This window comes from Nycticebus coucang, chromosome 1 (assembly GCF_027406575.1).
Source record: "Nycticebus coucang isolate mNycCou1 chromosome 1, mNycCou1.pri, whole genome shotgun sequence".
Lineage (NCBI taxonomy): Eukaryota > Metazoa > Chordata > Mammalia > Primates > Lorisidae > Nycticebus > Nycticebus coucang.
In genome coordinates, this window is record NC_069780.1 from 130,478,034 (window position 1) to 130,490,920 (window position 12,887).

Here is a 12,887-nt window from a genome sequence, read left to right on the forward strand (position 1 = left end):
TCCTTAATCCACGAAAAGACATCTGACTAAATACATTTTAAAATTTAAACTTCTCAACTCTGAAATCTTGACTCTTCTCAAATTTTAAGTTACATTAAGTTAAATGTTTTTCCATAATGAACTTTCTAATTCAATAATCATATTAATATGCAAAAGCATATTAGAAGGCATGAACATTTTCTGACAACTTATTAATTTCTCCCTCCTATAAACAAACTGCACTCATTCTGGCACTTAATCATATAGTCTTATATAGACTTGTAAGAACCTGTATTTCTACGTCTACTGGTCACTGAACTTTTACTTCAGTTTCCAAACATGTCTGTCTCCATATTAGACTAATATCCATAAGGATACATGTATTTCTTCGGTATCTGTGGAATGAATAAACTGAACAGAAGAACAGGAACATACAGCAATTATTCAGTAAATGAATATTGACTATGTAGAAAATACTTTTCCTCTCTACTTTTAAAATCACATTTTAACAATTCAGAAGTGGATTCTCAGAAACTTCCATGTAATTAATAGTCTATTTTCTCTGGATTACTACAGAATGACAGTTATTCAAGTTTCTTAATGCACAAAGAAAACCAAATTGCATAAAACCATTCACTACGGCTCACGCCTGCAATCCTAGCACTCTGGGAGGCCCAGACAGGTGGATCACCTAAACTCAGGAGTTTCAGGCCAGCCTGAAGCAAGAGGGAGACCCTGTCTCTAAACATAGCCAGACATTGTAGTGGGCTCCTATAGACCCAGCTACTTGGGAGGCTGAGGCAAGATCACTTGAGCCTAAGAGCTGGAGGTTGCAATGAGCTATGATGCCATGGCAGTCTACCCAGTGAGACAGAGTGAAACTGTCTAAAAAAAAACAAAAACATTTACTAAGCCTAGCATAACCACCAGAATAAAGCAGCTTAAAAAAAGTTGAAACTGACAAATAATTTTTACAATAAAGTAAATCACTGTGGTTATATTAATCTAAAGAGATTATACTCAGAAACTATTTCCATGACATGCCTCAAATAAAGATGCTTGCAAAAGTATTCCCAAGATAAAAATAATGGAAAAGAACTATTAAAGAACAAAACAAGCAATAGAAACTAAATAGAATTTAATAAAAAAGAAATTGTCATGGTTACCAAATGTGATATATTATATACCTGAAAATAAGAACAGATTTGAAAAGAAAGAAGATCAGAAGGTAACCCAAAGATGAGTCTAGGAAACTTTTATATTTAAGTTAGAGTATCAGGGCAGCACCTGTGGCTCAGAGAGTAGGGCGCCAGCCCCATATACTGAGGGTGGCGGGTTCGAACCCAGCCCCGGCTGAACTGCAACCAAACAAACAACAACAACAAAAAAAGAGTATCAGAAATGTTATACACATTTGCATAAAAGAAAGCAAAAGTAGAAAGAAGACAAAAATACAGTATAGATGTGAAGCTTTTTTTTGTGAAAAGAGGAAGGGCAGCAGGACACAGATGGAAAGGTAAAGGATCAGACTCATTGACAGTGTGGAACAGCAAGATAAGCAGGCATGTGTGTGCAATCAAGTCTTCCTTAGACCTAAACGATCCATCCCTTTATAAAGGATCTTGAATAATCACTGTCCTTTGAGTGCATCCACTTATAAAAAAGGTTTAAAATTTTACTCCACAACGAATGAGCACTTAAAACTACTTTTGGGTTTCGAATTACTACAGCAACCTCATAAATGTCAGAAGAGGAAAATGTCATGGCAACATTTGATGTCACAAAAGGCAGTCAAAGCTAAGAAGACAATGTCTTGCCCTAACAAGAGAATCAGCTTATAAGAAATGAGCCATGAAAAAGAATGACCAAACAGAAACAGCCAAATTGTCAGATGCTAAATAAGTTTCAATGAATTACCCAAATTAGGAAAAAATCCAAAGGTTCCTGATGTTACCCTGTTATACCTTTAAAATACTTTAACTCATTTAGCAATTTATGAAATATCTCTTTAGAAATCTATGATTTAAAAATAACCTGATTTTGGCCAGCCTCGATGGCTCAGGCCTGTGATCCTAGCACTCTAGGAGGCTAAGGAGGGTGGACTGCTTGAGAAGAGTTGAAGACTAGCCTGAGCAAGAGACCCCGTCCCTCCTAAAATAGAAAAAATTAGCCAGTAGTGGCAGGCACCTGAAGTACCAGCGACAGGGAAAGCTGAGGCATGAGGATCACCTGAGCCCAGGAGTTTGTGATTGCTGTGAGCTATGATGATGCCACAGCACTCAATCCCAGTAAGACGCTGTCTCAAAAAAATAAATATAAAAATAACCTGATTTTCTACACATGCAAGTTCAATAACTGAAACACAACTTTGTGGAAAAATATTCTCCTTTAAAGGCAACTATATCATTTGTAAAAACCTTAGAGTTACAAGCCAGTTGTACAAAATTTTCTTAAGTGACATTAGGAACAATGAAATTGTGACTGAGCCTATTCTACATTTCCTCAAACCGAATAGAGTTGTCAATAATCAAGATCATTTCATTGAAATAATCCTCCATGAAATTACCAGGCATTTTATAAAACTGGAATATGTTTACTCTTCCAGGATGCTAAGAGATGTAATATGTAATAAGAGATGTAAACGCTACAAGCCAGAAGTGACACTTGGGTGACAAGTTAGTTACTGTTTTCATTTTGTATGACGCTAAACTGAAGTTACTATTTCACTTGGCCAAGAGAGATTAAGAAACAACTTTAACCAACAAAGTTGGCTGGAAACAAATTACTCTTAAACAGTTATAAAATCCAGAGCACTTTTTTAAAAAGAGCTATTTGGGTGTTCCATTAATTTAAGTGCAGATTATGAACACCTCTGCCACCTTCCTTTGCGGTTTCTGCACCCGCTGGGGTTGATAATAAGGTCGACCTCAAGAAGGAAAGCAGCTCAAGTAGGAAATGGAATCCTCATACAGCACCAAGAACTGGTGACGCACTAGGAGCCTGGAAAATATTCCACGGTTTACCTTGCTGGGAACAGTTAGGTAGGAAGAAGCCCACGTGCACTATTGTTTTCCAGATATGTTTATTTTCGACTTCTCTTTTGATATTGATACCCACAACCTCAGCCTAACCGAGAGAGGGGCGATGACAGCGCCGCTGATGGTATTTCGTGCAACACAAGTTTAAAAAATAAGCACAACCTTTTTTGTAAATTGCAGCGTACTTGGTGCCCTCACCCCTTCTCCTCCTCCGCCCTCTGCCATCACCCCACGCAGCCCATCGCCTCCGCCACCTCGGGTCCCCATAACAACCCCTCCCCAGGGCGGGCCCCGCTCTGCCACCTCTCAGCCCTCAGCCCGGCCAGCCACGACTCCACCTGCCCCGGGTTGTCGCTCTCCCCGCGCCCGAGGGGCAGGCCGGGACCCCTCCGGGCGCACGGCCCACTCCCGGGTGAGAGCGCGACCCCCACCAGTCGGGGACACAGGGAAGAGCAGCCTGACGCGGAGGTAGGAACGTCCCACCCCAAACGGGTGACGCGTGGGGCCGGGGCGCGACCCCAAACGGGGTACCGCGGCCCCGCGCCCCTCTCCGGTCCGCCAAGGGGGAGCCGAGCGGCGGACGCAGCGGGCGCGAAGGAACTCGTCTGTTCTCACAAACAACGGCGCGGCGCGGCGGCGGGAGATGCGGGGGTCGAAGCTCACCTTGAAGGGGTTGTTGAGATCCGGGTCCGCAAATGGGTTACTGTCGAAATCCGACATCTCTCTGGCGCTTGGCGTCACTCACCCGACCCCGGCGTGAAGAGAGAGACAAGGCGAGGCCGCCGCCCCCCTGCGCGCTCACGTCGCCGCCGCCGCCGAACAGATCCGGGTGCAGCTCTCGGGGCCACCCAGCCGGACGCGCCACTGAGCATGCCCGGTGCGACAGGCTCCCGGCCGCGGCTCGCGTTCCCGTCCTGTTCCTCCGGACCTGGATCCCACGCTCCGGGCTTTGGCTACGACCGCGGAGGGAGCCAGGGAGCCGGGAAGCCGGAGCGGAGGTGATGCGCCCCGAGCTCCCACAGCTGGCGGCAGAGTCCGCGTCCGGAGGAGCGCTGCGTCCGGTGGGACTCCATTGTTCTAACTTGGACCTGAAATCGGCTGAGACCGAGCGTGACTTAGGGAAGAGGTGGCATTTTGTGAGAAAGAAAGACGCACAATGAGTGCCCTAGCCAGGTTGGGAGGCAGCTTGGGTGGCGCCCTGTACACACCTGGCCAGGGGTGGGGGGTTGGGGGGGTGCGGCTATTAAACCACGCAACCACGTGGGGCTGTAGAGCAACGTCGGCTGGCATCTGCTGGAGTAACGAGGGGGCAGGGGCTTCCCACCCAAGTTCACCTGGGAATCCCGGACTCCCAGATTCCGGGCCAGCCTCTCAAAGTTGCTGCTAAATCGCGGATAACATCCTTGGCGCTGTGGATCAGGACTTGTTCCAAGGAGGTTTGGGAGGAGATGAGATTCAGTACCAGGGTACGGCCCTGGCTCCCATCTTCCAGAATCTGTGAAATGGCTACCTCTTCGGACATAATGAGGAGGGGTCGCACTGGGAAAAGTAAGGTCTGAACAAAAATCTTCTCACAGGAGCCAAAGAACACTCCTGCAAAGTCTTCCTCCTGGTGACTCAGCTCTTAAGATTTGTAGAAACTTAACTTCCTGGGACCTTGAAACTAAAGCTTGCTTCAGCTTCTGTAAAAAGCCCCCTCCTTTCTCCAGCTCAGACTGACAGATGAGAAGGGTACCCTCGGACAAGGAACCCTTGCCTAGAAATAAAAGGTCCATCGGCCTTGTTTTCCTTTAAATGCACCAGTCCTGAGATCAAGGTCCTCAAGTTAATGTTGATGAAAGACAAAAATGTATTCATTTTTTGTTTACCTTTGAGTATTTGGATGCAAAATATACTTTTGAATTTTTCCTATTTTCTTCCCCAACAAGGATGAGATTAAAAAAAAAAAAAGTATGTAAGAAGTTAATTTCACCGTTCCTTGCCCGGCCCCTGAACTTATTGAGATGGCACCACTCACCCCGTTTGCGTTTTCCTTCTGTCCTAACAGAAAAGCACAGATGAAGCGAGGAAGACTCAGAATTATTTTGACTTTGTGGGTATCTAAGAATTGAAGAGGTCTAGATTTGGTCTTCCTTGGCTTTTGAGGGCCTTGTACTATTGTAAAGTCATGTAGGAAATGATACTTTCTCACCACTGTGAAAATACTAAGAGAAACATAGGCAAAAATACATTTGCTAAACTCTCCCTGGGACTATACCCAGATTAGAATACATGGCAAAGCAGCTGCTTTCTGGGTGACCAACTGAGAGGTCAACTAATAAGTGACAACAGATGGGGATGATCATGACAGAACTGTAAGATTCCAGATAGGGGAAGAGCCAGCAGCCTATTTAATGCTTACAGTTGTTGTAACTTCAGCTGTTGCCCAGTGCCTAGTCTATAACTTAGTGTTCAGTGTGTGTGTCCCAATTCTGTTTGAATCCCAAGTCGGTTACCACTTTTGCTACTACCTTCATCTGAGTCTATGAAGGGTAGGGATTAAATGAGACAAGATAGAGAAGTGTCTTGCATGTTTATTTAGTGCCTAACAAATACTAATGGAATGCCTGAAAATAGCAAGAACCCACGCCCATTGTTCTTACATGGTTTACATCATCTCTCCAGAGTTTGACCTTGCCCAATTGATCTGCCCTAACTCCCTCCATTTGTCCTCCAAATGACTCAAATAATCAACAGCTACTTATTATGCATCTACTATGTTCCAAGACTATGAGGATCAGCTGAATCTGCATTGCAGGATGGAAATTTCCAACTATGCTCTGTTTACAGCTAATGATATTAGCACCTAATGCAAAGGTTTATAGATGTCATTGTTACAGAATCACTTGGAATACTTGTAAAGAATATAGACACCCACCTTTTCATACCTCCTATCCTTAAGATTAAGGGATCAGAGATGGGGACCTGGCTCTGCAGTTTTTATCTTTTACCTGTCTTTATGTATATAAATACATTATTTTCTATTAATGCAATAAATAGATTCATAGCATACATAACTGGTTTATCCACTTTTTAAAAAAATTTTTTGTCTTCCCTCTTCCCGTACATTAACAATCTAGTACATTTTTCCAATATTCATACATTATTATATATCTATACATTTATATAAAGTAATACATAGTCATATGAAAACACATTCAGGTAGACATATAGTCTAATACTGTGTTAGGCATTGTCTTGAAAAAATGGAATCATATGCATATTTTTCTGTGCTTATTTTTCTCAGTGATACGTGATAGAGTTTCTCAGTGAGAAGTGCATTGGCAGAGACAATATAAAGTTTCTTAGCTCAGTATGCCACATAAATATCACTTTTTGTGTGTACAGTGACTATGTTACTGAAAGCTCAGCACTTGTCCTCCTTGAGGCTGCATCGGAAGAACAAGTAGTCTGAGGAGAAAAAAGAGAAGTTTATTACTGTGCTTGCAAAGCAATAAAAAAGGGGGGCTTTAGTCCCAAATAACCAAATTTCCTGTACGTAAACAGAAAACCAGAGCTTTTGAAGTGAGGGCCCTCAGTTCTAGGCTATTGTTGTTTAATTTGCAGTTAATGTTTCAAATCACCCCATCTCTGCACCAAAGCTGTGACCTCCAACCGAGATGCCCACCCAGGCCTTCACTGGCGAGGCTCTCAGCCTCCATCTCTTGACAGTTTAGCTCAACCATTTTCTGTACAAAGAAAAGAAGACATTCCCCTGCCCCTCCCAACTACAAGGGTGGCAGGCATGCAGGCCTCAGTTTCCAAAAAGAGTGAGATAAGTTTTAGAAAGCATTTTCACTGGTTTTTACCAGATCATTTCCTCTTGAAAAGGGAAGCACAGCCTAATGGAAATCCCTTTAGATCAACAACCATATGGTTAATTCAATTTTTTAACAACTGCAAAATCATATTAAAGGACATCCAGGTGATTTTGATAGTGGTAATGTTAGGTTCTTAGGAATGGCTCTCAAGCCTTCATCTTGGTGCCACCTGCCTTAACTTTGTCCTAAATGATTGCTCAAACCAAGGGAGGAGGGAACATCCTGCCAATCTACCAATTACAACAGTGCCACATGCAAAAGAATGTAAAAGACTGTAGCCTGGCAATAGTTACAAGAGACTTAAAGGTGACCCGAAACAGCCTTTTTTTTTTTTAATTTCAGCTTGCTTGTTCATCCTTCTTCGTTTGAAGTACTCTTTTTTTGTTGTTCATTTTCTTCTTCCTCTGGCGATGTTCTTTCCCATTGCCTCCCCAGTAGCTGGGATTACAGACGCCCACCACAACGTCTGGCTGTTTTTGATGTTGTTAGTAGAGACGGGGTCTTACTCTGGCTCACTGCTGCTCATTCTGGTCTCGAACCTCTGAGCTCAGGCAATCCACCCGCCTCAGCCTCCCACAGCGCTGGGACTACAGGCGTGAGCCACCACGCCTGGCCTTTTTTTTGAGACATTGTCTCACTTTGTTGCCCTCAGTAGAGTACGGTGGCATCATAGCTCACAGCAACCTCCAACCCTTGGGCTCCAGTGATTTCTTGCCTCCATCTGTCAAGTAGCTGGGACCCACCCCAACACCCGGCTATTTTTTTTTTTTTTTTTTTGCAGTTTTTGGCCAGGGCTAGGTTTGAACCCACCACTTCTGGCATATGGGGCTGGCACCTTACTCCTTTGAGCCACAGAGCTGCCCACACCCAGCTATTTTTAGGGGGTCTCGCTTTTGCTTATGCTGGTCTCACCTGTGAGCTCAGGGCAATCCACCTGCCTCAGCCTCCCAGAGTGCTGGGATTACAGGCTGTTCCGTGCCCTGCCTGGAACAGCCTTAAGACTGACAATCCTGTTATTAGTTTACATCTACATTGTAGTCCACAAGCCCAAATGGGCTCTGAGAGATTCATGGAACGTCCACATGAGCAGTAAGAGTCTGGCTCCAAGGTGACCTCTGAACCATGAGGTTAGGCGCAACCCAGGTGGTATAAAAGAGAACTGCCGGCCATAACCTTTGCCTCTTTTCCTTTTTCCAACAATGAGGCTTGTATGCTGTCCATGGCGAACATATTTTGCTCTATGTGTTGCTCTTATTCTATAAAACTGTTTCCCAATAAACTTTGTTTTATGTTTGCCTTATTTCGGGGGTGTCTGGTCGTTTTCAACTAAGTGTGCCAAGAAATGAAACCCCAACGGTTTAGGTGCCAGGAAGCTGCCTTGAAACCCAACTGTAATGCGACTTCAAGAACACTGATACAAGGATATTCAGAAATAGAGTTGATAGATGAGTGTCTTAGTCTGTATTGCTATAAAGGGATAACCCTGGGTAAGGTAATTTATAAAGATGTTTATTGGGGTCATGGTTCTACAGACTGTACAAAAAGCATGGCACTAGCAACTGCTTTTTCTGGTGAGGGCTTCAGGCTGCTTCCACTTGTCAGGAGGGTAAAGGGGAGCTGGTATGCAGAGGTCACACGCAAAGCAAAAAGGAAGAAAGAGAGCACAGAGGTGCCAGGATTTTTTTCAACAACCAGTTCCGGAGAACTGAGAGAGTGAACTCATTCTCATGAGAGTGGGCGGCACCTATGGCTCAAAGGAGTAGGGCGCCGGCCCCACATACCGGAGGTGGTGGGTTCAAACCCAACCCCGGCCAAAAACAGCAAAAAAAAAAAAAAAAGAAAGAAAAGCCATTCATGAAGGATTGCTGCCACAAGCCAAACACCTCCCACCAGGCCCCACCTTCAACAGTGATGATCAGATTTCAACATAAGACTAGGCAGGGCCAATTCCCAGCAGTGAGCTTACGAATGCATCAGCTTTCATGACATTTAGAATTACAGGATGTGACAGCTGAAAGGAACCTTGGCCTTTCTCATGGAGTTAGTACAGGTTGAACCATTTGCTTCACTCACCAAGGAAGTAATTAGGAGAACTGGGACCAGAACTCTGGTCTCTTGACTCACATTTCAGATATTAAATTGATGGGTTTGATAAGTAACAATTTCACGTAGAAAGAAGAAATGTTACGTGTGCAATTGAGAGAAGGTCAGCATAGAGAAAGCCTCGTTTGTTGCAACAGTTCATTTTCCTAGTGCTGCCTCTTAAATTTGATAGAACAAAGAAGAATCTAAACTAGTTTCTCAACCCAGCCCTACCACGAAATCAGCTGTGTGATCTTAATCACGTTGGCTCACCTCTCTGACCAGAGTTTCCATGCAAGTCCATCATTCAAGTATATCTTGAGCAACTACTAAGTGGTATCCATGTTAGATGATGTGGATAAAAGAGCAAACCATATGTAGGAGTAGAGCCTGCTCCAGAAAACTTCCTAAAAGGCCCAGAGAATGCTCAATAAATAGGAACTATTATGGCTGAGTGTGGTGGCTCACACCTGTAATCCTAGCACTCTGGGAGGCCAAGGCAGATGGATTGCTTGAGCTCAGGAGTTCAAGACCAGCCTGAGCAAAAGTAAGACCCCCCCCCTAAAAAAAATTTAAAAATTAAAAAAAAATAGTAACTATTATGATTAAGGGATAATTAAGGACTCAAGAAATTAATTGAAGAATAACTCAAGAGTTAAAAATAAAGGTGAAATAAAAGCAGTGTAAGCAAAAAAAAAAGCAGTGTAAGCAAAGACAATAGGCAAAAGAGGCCTTCCAAAGGGGTGGTTGTGGGCTGAAGTGAGCTGGGGAGGCTTCACAGAAAAGGAAGGCTGATGACACTTCAAGGCCTGCTGACACCGGCATAAAGCACAGCAAGGACAAAGGAGCACATCTGTTGGGCCAAAAACCTTGAGCAAAAGCACAAATGTAAGAGAGCACATGATAGAAGAGCTTTCACCAGCCCACATCCCCTGTGGGAGACACATCAGGAGCAAGGGAAGAGGAATGCTTCCTTTCTCACCAGGTGCTTTGCTAAGTTGAACTGTTATCTTCAACTCAATGAGCCAATCCTTAGCAAGCCATAGATTCACACCACCACCCTTCATCTAGCTCACGGCTGTCCAAACTCGCCACCTAAGTCAACCAAAGCCCACCAGCTGTGTTACTGTATGATCGTATATTGTTCAAGAGGATGAATGGTCTGAATATTCCCCAGAGAATTGCATCAGAGTGGCATTCTTTTATAATTCATTGTATACAAACATTTTGTAGTACAGGAACACAGCAAACATAACAAAAATAAGTGTATATTTGGTTTACTGATACATGCAATACACAATTTCTTCCACCAAGAATGTCCTCCCACTCAGTTTCCACTTACCAAAGTCTAGTCAATCCTTCATGGCTAATTTCAAATGACACATCCAATACAGATACTTCCTATATGTTCACAATCCAAATTTGTCTCTCCTATAACTATAGCGTATGAAACAATCTTGTATCTTTGTTGTAGAATTCATAATAGACCCATCTCCTATGAATATAAAGTCACCACTACATGCCCAGTGATTATGGTGAGCTTTCAATTACTATCTGTGAACGAATGAATGTGTCTGTCCCTCTCTCCATGATGTGAGCTTCTGGTGACAGAAAGAAATTTCATTTTTATATCCCTTCCTCACAGGGCCTACCACAGTATCCTGCTTAAAGTATGTACACAACAAACAATTGTGTCTTAGCTTATAAAAGGGATTGCCACTTAAAATCTTTAGTCCGAGGAAGCCCAAATATAAGCTCAAGAGCAACAATTTTAGTAGTCGACATAAAGAGAATTGTGCAATCATTATAATAAGATCTTCTGGACTGAAATTCTGAATTCTATATAATGATTTCATAGAAACACCATGGGAGCATTTCAAATGGTATGAGTCAATGAGATCCAAAAATGGTTTTAGTCTGTTTGAGATGTTATAACAAAATATGGTAGGCTGGGAAATTTATAAACAAAGTTAATGCTCACAGTTCTGGAGATTGGGGAGCAAACAAGCTCCCTTGGGCCTCTTTTCTAAGGGCCCAATCTATCCTCATGACCCGATCATCTCCTACAATTCCAATCTCTGAAAGCTATCATATTAGAGATTAATTTTCAACATATGTATTTAGAAGGGACAGAGACATTCAGTAAAGCTCATGTTATTTCCTGGAATGGTCTGCATAAGAATTTTATGTGAAATTATTCTGATTTTACAAGCTAGAAAGATGTTGCACATGTGTGTATATATGGTGTGCATTATACACACTGAAATATCAAGGAGGTGTTTACCACTCTGAAATTAAGTATTACAGTCCTGTGACTACTTTGAAAACTCATTTTCATCTACTTGGTTGTGTCTAATGAGACAAAAGAGAATGACTGCTATTTTTATCTGGATACATTTTCAGAAAACTTTTTTTAATTAACTGTAAATTTTACAACCATGCTTGATATCACCTAATGTTGATGCAACTTCAAAAAGTTCTTCAGAGTAGGGACAGTTCACAATTCTTAAATTGCCTATTAGCCATAAATCTTCAGGGAACTCTTGTAAAGAGAGAAAATAATCTTAGTAATCTAACCCATTTTCTGATCTCCCAAAAGAAATACACCCAAATCTGATTTTAGCTCTTTAAAGGAAAGAAAGATTACTTTCAGGTTCTCCTTTTCTACTTTAATGCTGAGAATTTTTTTTTTGGGGGGGGGCCGGGGCTGGTTTTGAACCTGCCACCTTCAGCATATGGGGCCGGCGCCCTACTCCTTTGAGCCACAGGCGCCACCCAAGAATTTTTTTTAAAAAATCGGGTATGTTTAGAATGGCTATTACCCCTCACTATGATACGTTAGGAGAGTACAGAGACAACTGAAATTTCCTTCTTTTTTTTTTTTTTTGTAAAGACAGAGTCTCACTTTATGGCCCTCGGTAGAGTGCTGTGGCCTCACACAGCTCACAGCAACCTCCAACTCCTGGGCTTAAGTGATTCTCTTGCCTCAGTCTCCCAAGTAGCTGGGACTACAGGCACCCGCCACAACGCCCGGCTATTTTTTGGTTGTAGTTTGGCCAGGGCCGGGTTTGAACCCGCCACCCTCAGTATATGGGGCCGGCGCCTTACCGACTGAGCCACAGGCGCCGCCCGACAACTGAAATTTCTTAAATGCCTGGCATGTGTCAAGCATTGAAATACTGGAGGTGTAACAGATGTTTTCTTGTATAACAAAATACTTTTTAAGTACTACATATTATTATCTCCAATTTACAGATGAGAAAATGGGAACTCAGAAAAGCGAAGTAAATATTAGGGATTATTTTAGGAATATTATGCAAAATAGAGCCATATCTGGGGTTTTATGTTGTTTGCCCTTGCATTTTGTATTAGGCTTTCCTATACGACCTACATAGAGAGTTCTATGTTGTTGTTTTTTGAATTTTGCAACATAATCTTGTTTGTTCTTTAAGCACATCCCTGTCACCCATGCTTCCCCAGCGTGCAGCTACTAGCTGCCTGGGGACCAAGTGACAGGGATGTGAGTAACTATCCCCACAGTCTCTGGTTCTCTCATCTCCCTCCACTGAATCACCTCCTTTCACCTGACCAGCTGCTGGCCTCCATTTGTGGCCTTGGGAACTTCTATGGTTGTGTCTACTTCTCACCATGACCTGAGGCTCTAGAGATGAAGGCAGACGTTGTTCTTTCCATGAACACCAGCATGGAGCTGTTCAAATCTCATATTCTTTATTATCCAAGGCATTGTGTTCTGCAGGGATATCAGTCTCCCATGGGGAGTGTGTCATTATTTTAGATTTTTACAATGCTTTGATGGGTTACAACTTTTCTTTTGCATGTTCTCTTCAAATTTTCACAGTTATGATCTCATAGAACTTGGTACAAGTTCCCTTGGGAGTTTGTTTAGTAGATAGTAAAAAGCTACCGC

At 42.9% G+C, this 12,887-nt stretch overlaps 1 protein-coding gene across 1 annotated transcript in view; it reads right to left on the reverse strand.

The window, feature by feature from the left end:
- SCAMP1 (secretory carrier membrane protein 1) overlaps positions 1-3,903 on the reverse strand; it is a 124,367-nt gene extending 120,464 nt beyond the window's left edge. The window contains exon 1 of the mRNA XM_053587936.1: positions 3,681-3,903. Within this exon, the coding sequence (XP_053443911.1) occupies positions 3,681-3,737 (57 nt within the window). The 5' untranslated portion in view covers positions 3,738-3,903. The remainder of the gene's footprint in view (positions 1-3,680) is intronic.
- Positions 3,904-12,887: the final 8,984 nt, after the last annotated feature.